General features: G+C 43.7%; 1 protein-coding gene across 1 annotated transcript in view; it reads left to right on the plus strand.

Moving 5' to 3' along the window:
• Nucleotides 1–16,177, plus strand: part of DOCK10 (dedicator of cytokinesis 10) — a gene marked incomplete at its 3' end in the record, with an annotated part of 58,884 nt that overhangs the window by 8,262 nt on the left and 34,445 nt on the right. The window contains exons 2-8 of the mRNA XM_009876712.1: nt 599–718; nt 4,314–4,403; nt 8,383–8,465; nt 11,796–11,868; nt 12,186–12,317; nt 12,614–12,748; nt 15,678–15,861. Coding sequence (XP_009875014.1) covers nt 599–718; nt 4,314–4,403; nt 8,383–8,465; nt 11,796–11,868; nt 12,186–12,317; nt 12,614–12,748; nt 15,678–15,861 — 817 coding nt within the window. The remainder of the gene's footprint in view (nt 1–598; nt 719–4,313; nt 4,404–8,382; nt 8,466–11,795; nt 11,869–12,185; nt 12,318–12,613; nt 12,749–15,677; nt 15,862–16,177) is intronic.

Consider the following 16,177-nt stretch of genomic DNA (forward strand, 5'->3'; position numbering starts at 1 on the left):
ATTGTATGTTTGGACCTTTATATGTATAATGGTACATATTACATGTATAATAATGTGTGAAATTGCTTTTTCTATATATATAATCATAGAATCATAGAATGGCCTAGGCTGGAAGGGACCTTAGAGATCACCTAGTCCAACCTCCCTGTCATAAATTAAATAAGGTAGAGAATCAAGAGATGGTCCATTAGATAAATTCGTTTTATGGAGGTGTAAGAGCTGTCTTTTCTAAAACACCATGGTTTTGATTTAGGGAAGAAGGAGGAAGGAGGGAAACTTTGTACTACTCCGGACAGCACGGTGCAAGGACAGTTGGTAAAATACAACTCCATTTGCACCATTGCACCCAACTGAAAGAGCGTTCTCACGTTACTGCTGTTTCGGGCAATGAGAGTACCATTACGATGCTACTTTTGTCACACAAGCTCAGCTACTACAAGCTGGAGAAGAATGGGACAGGGAAAATTACTTATACTTTGGCATAAAAAAAGAAAAAAGCAGCAGATTTCAGTTTATGAAGGGGGAGGAAGGCAAATTTGAGTGTAGAGACATTACCTGATCTTTTTCTCTTTTTCTTTTTTTTTTTTTTGACTTGCAGCAGGAAAAACCCAAACTCTTGGAGCCTTTGGATTATGAAGCTGTTATCACAGAGATTGAAAAAAATATTGGGGATAACCAGTTTAAGGATCTACTACTATTCCCCGACGATGACTTTTCAGTAAGTACAAGGCAGATACATGTTATTCTTTCTCTCAAGTTTGTCTGTTCATTAATTTATTTAGTCTTCACTGCTAGAGGGAGAGGCAGAAGGTGCCCAAGAGCTTTCTACGATTTTCCTGATTTATGTATAAGGCCTTACTTCCCTCCCACCAAATTCCCTCTGTTTCTTCCTTTGACATTTGTATACGAGTGCATTTACTGCTCAGAATTCAGACAAATCTCGAAGCCTCGATTGTTCCCAAATATATTTCAGGAGCTCAGGGGCTGCTGGCCCCTCCCAGCAGCTCGTGTCCCTGCTCCTGTCCCCTGGGGCTGGCTTCATCGCATCGACCCCTCCAGGTTGCTAAATGGCTCCTTTTCCTTGATGGCGTTAACCGAGTTAGTGCGCTTGCGAGATTGAGAGAAAACTAAAGAGATTTCCTCATCATCCTTAATTCCTTTATCCATTTTGCACGGTGGTGAATCTATGAGACTGAAGTGAAGCGCTGCAGAGCTGGCCGTGTGCTCTCACGAGGCCCCGGAGCCCCTCGGTTTGGAGAGGCTGAGCTCAAGCCAGCGCAGCAAACCCACCCAGCGAGAGAAGAGCCGTGTCCTCCCGCTCGAGACCTCTGCCTGTCACACCATATTTTCGTATCCTTATTTTCATGTCATGAGATGAAACGCAGCGTTTGCTTGGAACGCGAGAGAACATTGCAGCAGTCGCAGCGCTGTTCTTCCCAATCAAGTAGAAGAAGAAAAGATGGAGACCGATGAGAGAAGTTACTTGTGCGGTGGAAGTGGCCTTTCCCCGTGGAAGGGCAGAAGCAGCGGCGCGTAGGGTCTGCATCCTTGCAGTAAACCTCTCTTGTGCGGTACGAGAGCTCCTGCCACCAGGGTTCTTTGTCTGCAGAGCGTTTAGAGCCCCGCTCCTACCTGTGCAGTGCCACCTGTGCACGGAAAGCCTGGCGCACGCCTTGGGGTGGAGGATGAGGACCAAGTCAGGAGGTGCTCAGGCTGGCTCCGAGCAATATTTAATGCGCTAAAGCCCCCAGCAGCAGTGAGATGTTCTCTTTAACCCCTGGTGGGGACAGTGGCTGTGGGATGGGTGGCAGCCCATGGGCAAAAGGCTCTGCAGAGTGAAACCCCAGCATGAGGGAGCGAGCATGAGAGAAAATTGTGGGTTTAGTCATGATTTCCCATTTCTGGATAGGGGTCAGTTGGCATCCTAGCTGCTGCCCTGCCTGGTCTTTTGTTTCATGTCAGAATTGCTCTCTTTCCGTGCAATTCAAGCCACATCATTGTCCTCTTGAATTTGATAAACTTGTTTTGTTTTGTTTTGTTTTGTTTTTAATCTGCTTTTCTTGGGTGAAAACGGGGCCAAGCAGCTTCTTGTAGAGAAATTGAGCCTAAGCATTAGCAGAGAGGAAGGCTTGCCTGATCTAGCTGAGAGGCGCCCCTGCCCATGGCAGGGAGGTTGGATTAAATGATCTCTGAGGTCCCTTCCAGCCTAGGCCATTCTGCGATTCTGACCGCGTGCGGTTACCTCTCGTAGAAGGGCTGCCTTTTCAGGAAGTAAATAGGATCGGTTTTGATGCAGCCGTCTGAAGGTTTAACCGCCGGCATCGTGCTTTCAGACTAAAAGCCATTAGAATAGATTCAGAGTGAAAATGTTTGAAGCAGCTAATGGAGTTGGAACTCCATTTTCAAATACGAAGCTCACCGCGTCAGTGGGAGGTCGACGCTGTCTGAAAACGTTATTCCCAATCGGTCATCGATAAGGAGCAATATTAACTTGTGGCTTTTGCTGTGGAAAGTGGAAGTAGCAAGAGAAGGCGCTTAATTAAATTGCACCTTGTAGCTAATCAAACACCTGGGGCCGACAGTTTATGCAAAGGAGACAGCCTGGCTGAACGCCGGAAGTCGTTGTTAGATGCAGGGTATTTGCACAAAATAGGTTTAAAAAAGATAACTCGGAAGAATTACAAAACTTTAACATTTTGGGCTGATACCTGGGTTATTTGTATGCCCTTTTTTTTGGTTTTGGTGACAGAAGCACTTCTTCTGTCGTTAAGTTTAGTCGTTTTCTGAAGTCAGACGGTTCTGGTGAGTAGATGCTGTGCCCGAGCAGCCTTTCAGAGTGTTTGGCTTCAGAAGGGATCGGCCCCGAGCAGGAAGTGTTTCTGTGGCGAGCCTGTTGCAGCGAAGTGGTTGAACACAACTAATTCTCAGAAGGGAAGTGCTTTGTAGCTTTTAAAATGAGTTTAAATATAGCACTACACAAGATTTTTCCACGTCGCCGTCCTGTGTAAACGAACCTGCGATGCTCTGTGGCCAAGCTCGCAGACACGACAAGCCACCGTTTCTTGGTTTTGCTGCTGCTAGCCCTGGGCACAAGCCCGTGCCATGGACCTCGGGGTTTTCAGCCGAGCTCACGGACTGCGTCTGCTCAAAACCTTCAAATGTCATCCGTGTGTGAAGTAAAAGTCATGAAGCCTGTTCCAGAGACTGTGGGTACTGCTGGGAAGTCCCCAAGCAACCAAGGATTCAGACATCCTCACTGCTACTAAATGTGACCTGAAAATCCGTACTTCTCCATCTGCTGACTCTTTTATTCTTAGACTAAATGTTTTTTAACTGTCCAGACTTTGGAGATTTGTTTTTTGGAGTGGTTTCTTTAGTTTGGGGGGATTTTTGTGTGGTTTTTTGTGGTGTCTGTAAGGCACTGGCACTATTTGTGGGAGCCAAAGTGCTTCAATCACGTTGTATCCGAAGCCATCCATATGAAAGAGAAAAAGTTTGGGGAATCTCGTGACGTTTGCATCTGCCCGAGCGATGGCTGCCTTTCTTTCATAACTACTCCTGTGGAAAGTGATGAGGGGAATCAGTGGGGTAAGGAAAAATGCAGTCAGTAATACAAGAATAGCCAGGCAATTGAGGTGTGGAGTCTGGATGCTTCAGCTGGTAGAGGAGAACCCATCACTTCTTAGTGTGAGAGCGAGCACTGGGAGGAGATCCTCCTGGGGCATGGGAGGAACTGCAGACGGCTTCGTGGTGTTAGTAAGTAATGAAGTAAGAAGAATTAGGTTCTTCGTTCCACACGGGTCATGTGCCTTCTTCCAGAAATCACATGCCTTTGTGTAATGGAAGAGAAAACGAGCTTGGGAGGTCAGATTCACTTTGAGTTTGGTCCTTCGTTGCCTCGAGTGATGGAGTTACTCCGCGCTAACCGAGAGCAGAAGGGAGGTGGGGGAAGCAAGTCACGCTGTTGGATTTGGCGTCCGTTTCTGGGAGAGGATGCAAGCAAGACTTGATTTCATTTTATTTTTTTATCAGCAACCTCAAGGACTGGAGCAAGTTCGCTTGGAACAGCTTTGTTCCCAGAAATCTGTTCGAGCGCTGCTCTCGTGTGTAATTAATGCTTTAGCTGATAGTATTGAGTAGCGTGTGTGGGCAGGAGCCGCGTCGTAGCTGTTGGTATGCCTGTGTGTTGGCTGCGTGACAAAGTGAAAAATGCAAGCCGTAACAATAAGGTTCTTAACCTCTTCATGAGACAAAGCTGCTGTTCCGTGGCTCGGACTGATTTGTTTTTTGTCTGTTTGTTTGTTTATCGTCAGACAGATACGATTTCCCTGGAAATCAGGACGCTGTATCCTTCTGTACCTGAAGATGCAGAACAAAAAGCAGAAAATTTATTTGTTAAAGAGGTAAATATCTGGGGTGTGTATCCTTAAAATGAAACCAAGGGCTTGGAGGGGAGGCTTGCTATGATTAATGAACTTTTTTTTTTTCTTCTTTTAATATTGTTTATGTGGTTTGAATTTTGGAGGCCAGAAGGAACTTAACAGCATATGTGCAGGTGCCTATTCTGAGATGTTCGTATCTAGAGAAATTGCAAATACACTGAATCAGCCTCTTGTTCTGCTGTTCTCAGCTGCATTCCCTCTCACTACTAGTCTGCTGATACTGATGCTGGTGTTTTTGCATGAGTGCTAATCGTTGGTGATCTGAATGCGCTTTGCACTCGGAAAATATTGATACTTTTTCCAGCAAAAGATAACTATTTGACGCCGGTTCAGACTGTAATAACAAGGTCTGTATCTTACCCAGGGGTGTGTATCACAGCCACGCGAGGAGTAGCTGCATGGTGAAGGGTGTGAGGGGGTTTATATTTATTGTCAGTATTTGGAGTCTGTTCTACCTCCGTAGTAGAAAGTTAAACAAAGTTCTAGAGCCCCACTGGAAGTGATCAGTTGCTCCACCTTTAAAAAACCCTCTAGTTCTATTGTTTCTGTGCTGATCTCAGACTCTAGGAGAAGACTGCTCTTCCTGCTGCCACGGGGATATTTCAGGTTGTCGCTGGTTTTGTCACTTTGAAGGAATTTACTTTAGATGGCCCTCCCAACCATCCCCATCCTCACTAGAGATGTATACACCTCAGCGTTTGCATTAGCAAAAACCAGATTTATGAAGCCAGATTTCCAGCCAGCTTCTGCAAGGGATTTAATTCCAAGCACTTATAATTAGCCTGTAATGTGTGTGTCCTCTGCCTTTTTTGACAGAATTGGGATTTTTCATCCCTGGCATAGGGTTTGAGTGAGGCTGGGCTATCTCATGAGCACTGTAACTGCGGAGGAAAAGTCAAACACAGGGACAGACAAACATAGGGATTAGAAAATAATGAAATCCAAGATGAGGCAGGAACGTAGCTGCAACATGATATTTTACGGGCTGGCCCTATTTCTCTCCAGCAGGTCTAGAAAGAGCAAAAACAACTGACTGCCGGCTCAGATTGCCTGAACTTTACCATCTTTCTTAATCTGACAGTAGGGTTAAAAGATGACAGAGCTCGTGGAGTTATCTGCCTCCCCAGGAGCTTTGCTGCCCTTTCAGCACTTTGGGGTCTGCTTATTTTTTATGGGTGAGGTTCCCGAGCTGCAGGGCCAGCGCTCACGGCTTCGCGGAGCAAGCGGTGGGTCTAAAAACGGAACGCGGCGCCTGGGAGTCCTTACAGCCGCTACTCCGAGGGAGGATGCTAACGACGACCTGGTAAAACACATACTGAGCACATCTCTTGGCTTTCTGCGCAGTGTCAGCGAGCCAAGGGGAGAGAGGAGCTGAGCAGTGGAAAAAAACTGCTACGGAGCCGAGCCTGCGCGTGGGATAGGAGTGGATAAGACCCTCTTTTAAAGTAGCAACGCGTGCGTTCTGCTTTGCCGCAGAGCCAGAACCTGTGTACAGGATAAATTAAGCTCTGGAAAGAGAATGGTTTCTAATGCAAAATTAAGTGAAACTGGGCAGTGAGGAGCTGTGATTGCAGTTGCTGACCCTGCTGCAGTCTCTTGTGTTCCTGGCTGGTGGTCAGCGCTGCTGGAGGTGTCAGGAGCAGAGTTTGTGACCTTCACTTCTTTCCTGGAGATGGGAAAAACTCAGTGTTTTACTCAGTGAAGGACGCGGGGACAGAAAGTACTTCAGGAGCTTGAATCCACGATCTCGTGTCTCGTCCTTTTGGACGTTTGGTGGTGGTGTTCAGGGAGTCTGGTCTAGGAGGTGCTGCTAGGGCGTGGAGAAGGGTTGTCACAAGAGAATAACTATTTTACATTATGATTTATTAATACCCGAGTCCCTTTATTAATTAATACCTAATTATTAGGTATATTCTCAAGGTAATACTTTGTGATTCCGTCATTCCAATAGTCATCTTAGGATATCTCTGTTTCTCTCGCTTCCCACTCTCTTTTTATTTTATTTTTTTCTCTCCAAAAGGTTCGTTTGCATTGCAGGGTGAATCTTTTTTTAAAGTGAAGTAGTCGCCGTGCTGTCGTCACCAGAACCACCACTAAGAGGTTACAGGTGGAAAAGCTTGCAGGATTGTCTGTCTCTCTAAGGAAAAATGAGAGCAGCCGGGCAACAAGAAAAAAAAGAAAGAAAATGACCTGAATTTGATAGGGCCCTTGGGAAGGGGCCGTGCAGGCTGCCTGGTCAGCAATGCAGTAGGAGAGTTCATGCGAACGCGTGCCAACCCTCCCTCCCACGTCCCAAAGCCTCCAGCTCTCCGTCTGTATTTTTCCTCCTCCCCCAGAGCCCCTGCGGCGGGATCCAGCGCTTGCCGAAAGCTCTCCCTCTGGGAAGATTTTACTTGCCCCACCGATCCGGTTCACGGGTATTTTTCCTCAGTGAGAAAATTCAACGTCCAATAATAATTTCCAATTAAAAAAACCCCAAACATTATTAAAGTCAGTGCAGTCAGCAGAAATATTTGACTTTTAGTTGGGATATTCAGATGAAAAAATGGTGTAACATTTTTTTTTTGAAAAAAAATAACAAACCCTCGCTCTCACTTGCCATGGATAGCCACAGCAAGCTAGTGCAAGAGCAGCATGAGCTGCTGCGCTGGGTTGGCTTTTGTGAATTTACCAAATGAAGCTTGAATGTGCTGCTTGTCCCCTTTGGTTTTTATTTTGAGTAGCTTTTTCTTGGAGGAGCACAATCAACCTTTATAGCTATAAGCTAAAATACTGTGGCCCGCTCCGTGCGTCAGTCACAACTGTTTGTTCGAACACACCAGCCTGTAATGTTTGCAATAAAAGCCTGCGTTGAGGATTCTCTGTGGGCTTTAATTGCATCTGTTAAGGAGATTCCTTAGTAATGAAAGTACTAGAGGGAAAAAGCCGTCCTTTCTGCCCAAGGTTCAGTGGGTTGACGTTTGCCAAGTGGGAAGCAAGCGCAGTGTGAATCGGAGGGTCTGTGCTCATCCTCACGTCGTTGGATGAAGGGGATGGGACAAAGGATAGGTTAAAAATCCTTCAGCACGCTGTGCAAGCATCACTCTGCATTTTACACGCCGTTGGAAGAATCACTGGAAATTCTGACGCTGTGTCCTTTTCTTGTCGTGCATGTGTGCCTTACCAATAACTATGTATTCCCTGAACCTTGTTACCTTGAAAAGCATCATGTTGTCTTTAGATGAGTTGATAAAAGTTCTGCATCGAGCAAATCACAGTTACTCGGGTCTGTTTGACAGCGTAGCAAAGCCCTTCTAATCTTGGTTTCCTTATTTAAGGGAGATTGGTACATTAAGTACAATTTCAAAACCAGCAAGAAGTATTTTAGAGAAATAAAAACTACGAGTTGATGATGAGATGACTGAGCAAATTTGGTGCAGAAAGGAGAGTGAGACTCTGGTGAGAAGTGACAGTCCTGGTAATATATTCCTCGATGTTCTTCGGTTCAAGAGCAGAACAAGAACTAGCTGCTGCGAGGGGGAATAAAAGGAGTAGTGTAAATGTATTTACGCAGAAGGCTTTGGTAATGAAATGGGATGCAAACAAAGTAGATATAATTAATGTGCGTGAAGAAAGTCGAGCTTAAACTGGGCAGTGTCCTTTGGGGCAGCAGCAATATAACTTAGTGCAGAGTAGGTGAGGGGCAGCAAAGCGTGTTCAGTTGCCATCAGCCCCCTCCTCTGTTTGTACAATTCAGTGCGTTTGATTTAAAAGGGAAATTGTGCTTCAAAATGTGGAAACGTGGCTGACTTTCCTTTAGGAACCGTGCACCCAGCTATGAAAGAGAAGAATTATGTTCTACAGCGCAAAGGACTCCCTCGCATCTCTCTTAGTGTTCCAGCCTTCTCGAGTCCAGGCAGCAGTAGTAATTCTGTTGTTGTTTGTGTTTTTTTCTCTTTAGGCTTGTAAATACTACAGTTCCCAGTGGCATGTTGTGAACTACAAATACGAGCAGTATTCAGAAGACTTTCGACACTTACCACAGTAAGCTCTAGCCTAAGTTCTTCTTTTTTTCTATTTTTGCCTGTTAGGTTTGTGTCGTTTTGCTGAGCTTTGCCCATATTTGCGCTTTCCTTTGTCTTACATGCTCTGCTTGTTTTACTGTATTTCGAGTGCCTTGCATTTTTAAAAAGGGGAAGAAAAGGTCCTTGAGCAAAAGTTCAAGACTCTGCAGAATCCACCAGTATCAACAGACTCTCTTAGTGCTGATTCAAACCCTGAGAAGCGTGTTTGCGTATTCAAAGCACAGATGATACGGGAAAGCTGGCTTCCCCTTTTCCTTAATAATGCATAAATGTCACTCACCTTTACCTGGGATTAATTCTCCTTTTAGTTACCCTGTGTAACCATGGAGTAGGGTTTCGCTTGGTGCTTTCCACGGCAGAAACTGCTGGGCTTGGATGTCCCCAAGCTTAGATCAAGGCGCTGCAAGGAGGGGCAAGTTCCTCGAATTGAGAGGGAAGAAATTAAGAATTTGAGGCTTGTTCCTTGGCGTGGGAGTTTCTGGCAGGTTTGTGTCCCATGCCCCGAGGGCAGGGAGGAGTTAATGAAGTCACTAAATGCCAAACGAGCTGGGGTAGCCCATCTTTTCTTGGGATTCGAGGCATTAAAATCACGATACTGGATGGAAAAGGGTGCTACAGGAATGGATGCTCCAGGCTTGGGTGGAGTGGAAACTTGTACTAATTTAACATATTCTTGCAGGAATCAACAAACTGATTCCTACGGTCCCTTTCGATGCTGCGTGCAGAGGGGTTTGTGCTGCGAGCCTTCCCCTGAGATCTGCATTCTCTTGCATGTTGGTATTTTTACAACCAGTGGTACAGAAAGCCATTAAAAGCAGTTCTGCTAAGCAGAGATTGTAAACGTACCTTAAGTACCTGGTGTCCCGATTGTTTTGCGAATTAATGCATTTAGCGCTGAAGAAAAATGCTTGCAGCACAGCAGTTTTCCATTTGACCTTCAGCATCTTCACTCATGAAATATGCATTTGACAGGCGTGGTTGCATTACTCCGCACAAAAGCCCATTTTAGCTGATTACAAACATCCTCTTTTGTGGAAGTTATTTTAATACGGTGCTTAATATGATTTGCTTTCAGGAGTTCATGCTCCAGGGATATTATGGCGTCTCACATCTTGGTTTGTTTTTTTTTAACCCGCTTGCACAGAGGATTTTGACAAAACAAGAGCTGATTCGGAGTCCACCTCTTTCCGTACTGTTTCCAGCCTCTGCGGAGTCAGTGGTCCTGGATTTGCACGCACGTGTTACAGAGTTTAGTGCTTCAGACTGAACCTCCTCGTTAAAAATGGCTTGATAAGTTGTTGCTGGTGTTTTATATCTCACTGTCGATAGGCCTCATTTCCACAGGTTTTTGTTTGTTGGTTTCATTTGTGCAAAACCACTGCCATCCCATCGGGAGCCCGAGCGCATTGCTGTGTTGGAAATCTGGGCGCGTTTTATCAATTCCTCTCTAGGAAATGTTTGTATCGGGGAAGATTGCTAAGCATCACGTTCCCACAGAAGTAGTGCAGTGGCACCAGGGAAGATTTCTATGATACGTGTGTGTGCAGCAACAGGACCAAAACGTTTACAATTGCTTTAATTTTCCTCTGAGCATGTTCCTCCTTTTGAGATTTTTTTTTTTTCCTCGGGTCTTTCTACCCCTTAAATTCCTCTCTGTGAACTCTCACTACCTCTTTTTGCACCATTTATTTTTTTTTTATGCTTTATGCTGGTGCGTTGTTGCTTCTTGAGCAAGCGGGAGGGTGGAGGAAGAGCAGGGCTCGGTGCATGTCGCGGTGGCAGCGTGTCTGGGGACAGAAATAGCCTTTAACAAAGGCGTTGCTGCTGTTTGTAGAAAACGTGGAACACGAGGTAGATGTTTCAGGTCACCACCAGGCCCTCTTGGCTCCAATAGTGGGGATTCTGTCAAAAATGTGAAGGCTTGAGAGGTGTTTTTTTGTGAACAGATGTGATTTGGCTTGAGGTTTTTTTGTTTTGGGCTTCTTTCGGGTGGGAGGGAGCGTTTGCGTAAGAATTTTTGCCGTTTGCCCTTGGTTGCATTGGAAAACCTGCGCCGGGTTTCCATCCGTTCGCGCTTTTACGGATGTGGAAGATGTCAATAGGTGGCCAATGTTGCTTTTATTCCAAATATCGATCCGTTGTTTACATTCGATAGCAAAAGCAGCACGAAGCGCAGCAGAGAACAAACCCCTGGTGGGTTGTGTGTGCCCCGGGGAGGTGGGTGCTGCTCGCCCCGCTCACCTTCCTCATGGGTGACTTGTGTGCGGGTGAATAAAAAATGACGAGGGTAAAAAATTGCTTATTTTTTAATTAGTGACATTGAAGGTGGTGTGGTGCTGTGGGCTCAAGTTCACTGAGTTGTGAGAGGGAACTAGGAGCTCGTGGTTTCTCAACTTGTGCCTGGATTTCTTCTCTCCGTGGTGGAGGATGTGTTGCTCGTTCCACTTGCCGGCTCGGGGGTGAAAGCAAGTCCTGGAAAAGTCCATCTTGCTGAGGAATGGTGGCTTTTGGCGTGGCTTTTAGCATAGGTTTTCATGGGATAACCGAAGATTTCCAAGATGAGATTTGCAGTCGTGGGGAATTTGAAAACAGGGCCACAGAAAAATCTACCTTTTAAAAAAAAAAAAGAAAATAAGGTCATCTTTGTGTTTTTATTATATATATTTGGCTGTTATTTAAGGTTTCATTCTGCAACGTATGAAGGAAAATGGATCACACGCCATAGCGCTTTGCTTCTCCATAGTCAGTTTTGGTTTTAAGTCCACAATGTGAGGATTTTAAATGGCATCACATCAAAACCACGTCTGTGTGCTTTTAAAATTTACTTAAAGGCTGTGCTCATCATACTAAATAGTAAAAAATGTTGAAGGAATATTGAAGGAATGTAGGAGCTTTAAGCTGAATATTCTAATGTTCTTGGTCAGAAAAAGCTATTAAAGAGGTCATTCCCATTCATTTGAGAGCCTTAAATGGGATATCTCTTTGGAAATTGGACTTTATTTCTTGTGGTGGTGGAAGAGCAGTCAAGAGAACAAGAAGTGATATTTCATGGTTTGTATAGAGCTGTTGCGACTTCATAGTGTTGAAAAAGAACAGATAGATAGATAGATAAGGCTTAGGGAAAAAGCTATTCTGAAACTGGAGTGATTTTTAAAAGAAATAACAGTATTGCAGTGATGGGAGTGCTGAGTGTGCCGTGGTGGCTCAGGATGGCCGCCTCCCTGAAATAGCAGGCAAATGGTTATTTTTTTTTTAAAAGTAATTAAAGACATTTTTCCTCCCCTTGCAGAAATGAATGTAGACCTGAAAAACTGCCATCGCATTCCTTTGAAATCGATCATGAAGATGTGGATAAGGATGAAGTATGTATTCTGGGGGTTTGTGGTGTCTTTTTTTTTTCCCCCTGAGGAAGAGTTATTTTTGTTGCTTTAATACCACATAAAGAATGATAATGGAAGCTCGTTATCTCCTATAAAATATTTCATATTTTAGATAACTCTGAAGTCAGTGGAACAGCTTTACTTTGTATGGCAGTGTGTGCACAGCAGGCACATTAATAACATTTTAAAAGGAGTGCAAGGGTGATTATTTGTTGTCAAGATAGACACATTACAGCTTTCTTCCATCTCAGAAGTCAGAAAACAAGTCCATGGAATATTTAACCGTGTCTTTCATACAGGATACAACATCCCACTCCTCTTCAAAAGGTGGTGGAGGAGGAGGAGGAGGGTTAGCAGCAGGAGTTTACAAGTCAGGATGGCTTTATAAAGGGAATTTCAACAGCACCGTCAACAACAGCATTACTGTTCGGGTAAGGGCACAGCAGTTTTGGTTTGTATTTTATTTTTATTTATTCCATTTTGAGTTGTATCCCCAGAGACACACTCGCTTGCCATTGGCATTTAGCTGTTTATATCTAGGGATTAACTGCTTTGCTTTAAATGTGAAGTAGCATTGCAGTTGTCTGCAAAGCAGGGTGGTCGAGGTGCAGTTTGGCGCTGCCTGTTATTTAAACCCTGTGAATAAAGTATCGGTGAAAACAATTTGCAGTACAACTGTCATTTTTTTTATTATTTTTTTTGGTTTCTCCCTCCTCCCGCACTTCAGTCATTCAAAAAGCGCTACTTCCAGCTGACGCAGTTGTCGGATAACTCGTATATTATGAATTTTTATAAAGATGAAAAGATATCCAAGGAGCCAAAGGGATGTATTTTCTTGGATTCTTGTACGGGAGTCGTGCAGGTGAGTTCCCACTTAGTTCATCGTCTTGTCTGATAAACGTGAAAAGGTAAGAGCAGCACATACACTGAGGGAGCAGTGGTCTCGTTTAGCAGTTTTGTGTATTTGGTTTTGTTCTTCAAATGGGCATGAGTGCTCAGACTGGCAAGTCACAGACCTCGCGGTTGAATTACGGTGGCAGGTCATGCATGGCCTCTTCGTCCGTGGCACGCGGGAGAACACATGAAATGTTGATTTCTGCTGAAATGATTTACCTAGCAGGTGGATTTTACCTGGCGCTGGCTGAGAGCAGCTTGCCTGGGCTGGGTCAGGGAGACTCAGGCTGCAAAGCAGCGGCCATTGGGCGAGCGGTAAGTTAATCCATGTCCTGAGCCTCCTTGGAGATCATCGCTTTGGGAGGTGATGGAGAGTCTCAGCAGCAGCAGGGAGAACAGACCTTTGTTGTTTATTGTGGCTTGGAAAAGTAAAGAGCCAGAAATGTCTGACACCACCTTTTATTTGTTTAATTTCTGTTAGTGTGTTTATCTTTTTTCTTTTTTTTTGTCCTTTTTTCCATTCTAAACAAGACTCTATCTTGAATAGCGTGTTACTGTGGTTCGTGTAGCTCCATGTGTCACTAAATAAGGAAATGCCTTTTTTTTTTTTTTAATAAGCTACATTTATTCTTCACTACTTCACCTTTAAAGATTGGTCTAGTGCAGACTGATTTGGGAGTTGCTCTGAAAGAAACCTTTCAGGTAATGCGAGGGACAGCCCCTGGTAAACGCAAGCTTTTGCTGGTTGGAAAGTCCCTCCTTCACCCCTAAACAGGCCCTCTGGAGCGTGAAAAGAAAGAATTGGGTAAAAACGAGGATTTGGAGGAAAACTGCAATGTGGAAGTTCTCATTAAATGAGTTTTAATACCACTATAAGTCATTTGACTCTCTAAGAATGAGTTTGTGCTCCTGTTTGATAGGAGTTGAATGTCTAAATAGTAGTAAACGTCCTGAAGAAAATATCTCCAGATAAAACACAAAATACTTCCAAAACAATTCTCTTCTTTTGGAAGAATGACCCTGTGGGCGTTAGACTTAGCCTGATGTTTCATTTATAGCTCATCCATAGTTTCTGTTTGATTCTTGTATTATTTCCTTCTGGAAGAAATTTTAAACTTGAAATTAAGTGTTGGAGATTACAAGTCAACCTCAAGGTCCTCCTACCATATGGAAGGACTTACAGAGAAGCAAACTGAGAAATGGTACTTTTTTTCTTTTTTCTTTTTTTTTTATTCCCCCTGTTAACTGGTCAGGAAGAAAACAGTTGGCTTCAGATTTGAAACAAAGGCTTTGCTGTAGATCTCATCTGCTTGCCAGAAGTCTGAAGTGCAGATGGAAAAGTGGATATTGAAGTTTTCCTGCCCTGATGTTCTTAAGATTGCAGGATGTATTGTTCTGTCAGATAATGTCTAATGGTGTTGCAGCAACTGATTTAAAGGTCTTGGCCAGGTCTGTATATAATAGAGACAAGAAATGCCTTCGTTGTAATGCTCTTTGTACTTTGTGAAGGTAAATTGAAACGTAGCGGTTTTCTTCATAGATTATGCATAAATTGATATAAATAATCCACTTAAATAAACTATCTTTAAAGGGTTTGAATGGCCACTAGCTAAGATACTTGGCGTAGTTTTATTCAGCTTCTGGCTCTTGGTCAAGCCCTCCTATTATATCGGTAAAAGCAGGGTTCAGTGAAGTTGTAGTCCTTGTTTTACATTGATTTGAATGTATGGAGGGATTGGAGGATGAGGTGATTTCAGGATAAAAAAATAAAAAATATTGGACACCCGCAAACAAATTGCTACAAAACCCAACCCTATTCTTACCCTGCACTGGGTGAACTGAAATTTATGTCCCTGAAAGAATATTCACCTCAGTAAAGTACTTGGGAGGAAAAGCATTGCCTACCAAGAGAATTTCCAGTAGCAGAAGTGAAGAATAGCCCACGCGCATGCACACACGCAATCCCAAGTCAGTTTGAACAGCCAAGACGTGACTGACTCTGACTCGAGCAGCTCCAGAAGCAGCCCACCGGTCCTGATTCCTGAGCTGGGTCTTGACATGGAACATAGGGGCTGGAGCAAGTGATTAACAACAGATTGGGTAGGAATCTTCTTAATCATCCCCGCTGCTGGAAAAAAAAGATTAAAATAATGTTCTTGGAACTTTATTTTCAGTGTCTTGACTTCTTGGTCTCCTTCTCTGCTCATCATTATCAGATTTTGCCTCTGTTCTTCTTTAATGAACATGGCGTTACATCTCACCGTCTGGCTTGGAAGCTGTTCTTAGTAACTTGTTGATACAGCGCTGACAACTATAGTATGGACAACTTTATTGAGTTATTTGAGGCTGGTAATGGAAAACAAAATAAAATTTTGAGTGAAATGGGTGGTTATGGGGTGGGTGAATTGTTTTTCCTTGGTCACTGTCACTCCGAGGTGAGGTGTGCCAACACAGCCATGGTAGTTTTCTGGAATATTGAAAACAAAGCGGTGACGCTGTTGTCCTTAGCCAGCGGTTGTAAGAGTTTGATGAATTATCGGGGGTGTGATGCGTCCGTGTTCTCTCAGATTTAAGCAAGGAGGAGAGGCAATGGGTGCAACTGCTTCCGTAACACGAAGAGATAAAAGCCTCGGTAATTTGATAAATTCGAGGAATGAAGCACATTATATTAGATCACATCACTTTGTTTAATTTTATTTGGCCATAGAAGATCTTAGAAGCACAAAGACCCAACAGTAAATTTGCATTAATAGCGCAGTGCTTGGGTTTTCTGAACTTTGCCTGAATGCTATTTTTAAATGGTGACCGTGTACAAGCCCGTCTCACTGATTCCTTTTTTCAGTACCTTTTCCTAATAGATTCTAGTGTTTATTTTTCTGTTCCTTTTGTTCCAACAGAATAACAGGCTTAGGAAACACGCCTTCGAGTTGAAAATGAATGACCTCACATACTTTGTGCTGGCAGCTGAAAACGAGCAGGATATGGATGACTGGATTTTCACTCTCAACAAAATCCTGCAAATAAATCCAGAGGGAAGCGTTCAAGAGAGGAAAAGCGCAGATCTCACTGATCTCAAGCTTGGTAAAGAAGGAATAGTCTTCTTGCATTGGTGTTTTTAATCAAATGCAAAAAAAAAATTTAAAAAAGGAACCTTTGGATATAGCTCTGCTTTGTGTATGTGGCTCTTTTTTTGAATGTAGTCCCTCTTTGTCGATAATCTTGCTAGTACTTTGTGTTTTACTTCCTTGTGAGTCTGGAGGTTTTGAAGAGCTTTGTGCTGGAGAGAGGTTAGATCCGTTCTTTTTCCAGCGCTTTGTTTTCTTCAAAAATCTGGAGCTAATAATTTTTAAAAAAAAATAAAAATAAATCCCAGCTGTGGTATATTGCTCTTTCCCTG

This window comes from Apaloderma vittatum, unplaced genomic scaffold (assembly GCF_000703405.1).
Source record: "Apaloderma vittatum isolate BGI_N311 unplaced genomic scaffold, ASM70340v1 scaffold8209, whole genome shotgun sequence".
NCBI classification, from domain to species: domain Eukaryota; kingdom Metazoa; phylum Chordata; class Aves; order Trogoniformes; family Trogonidae; genus Apaloderma; species Apaloderma vittatum.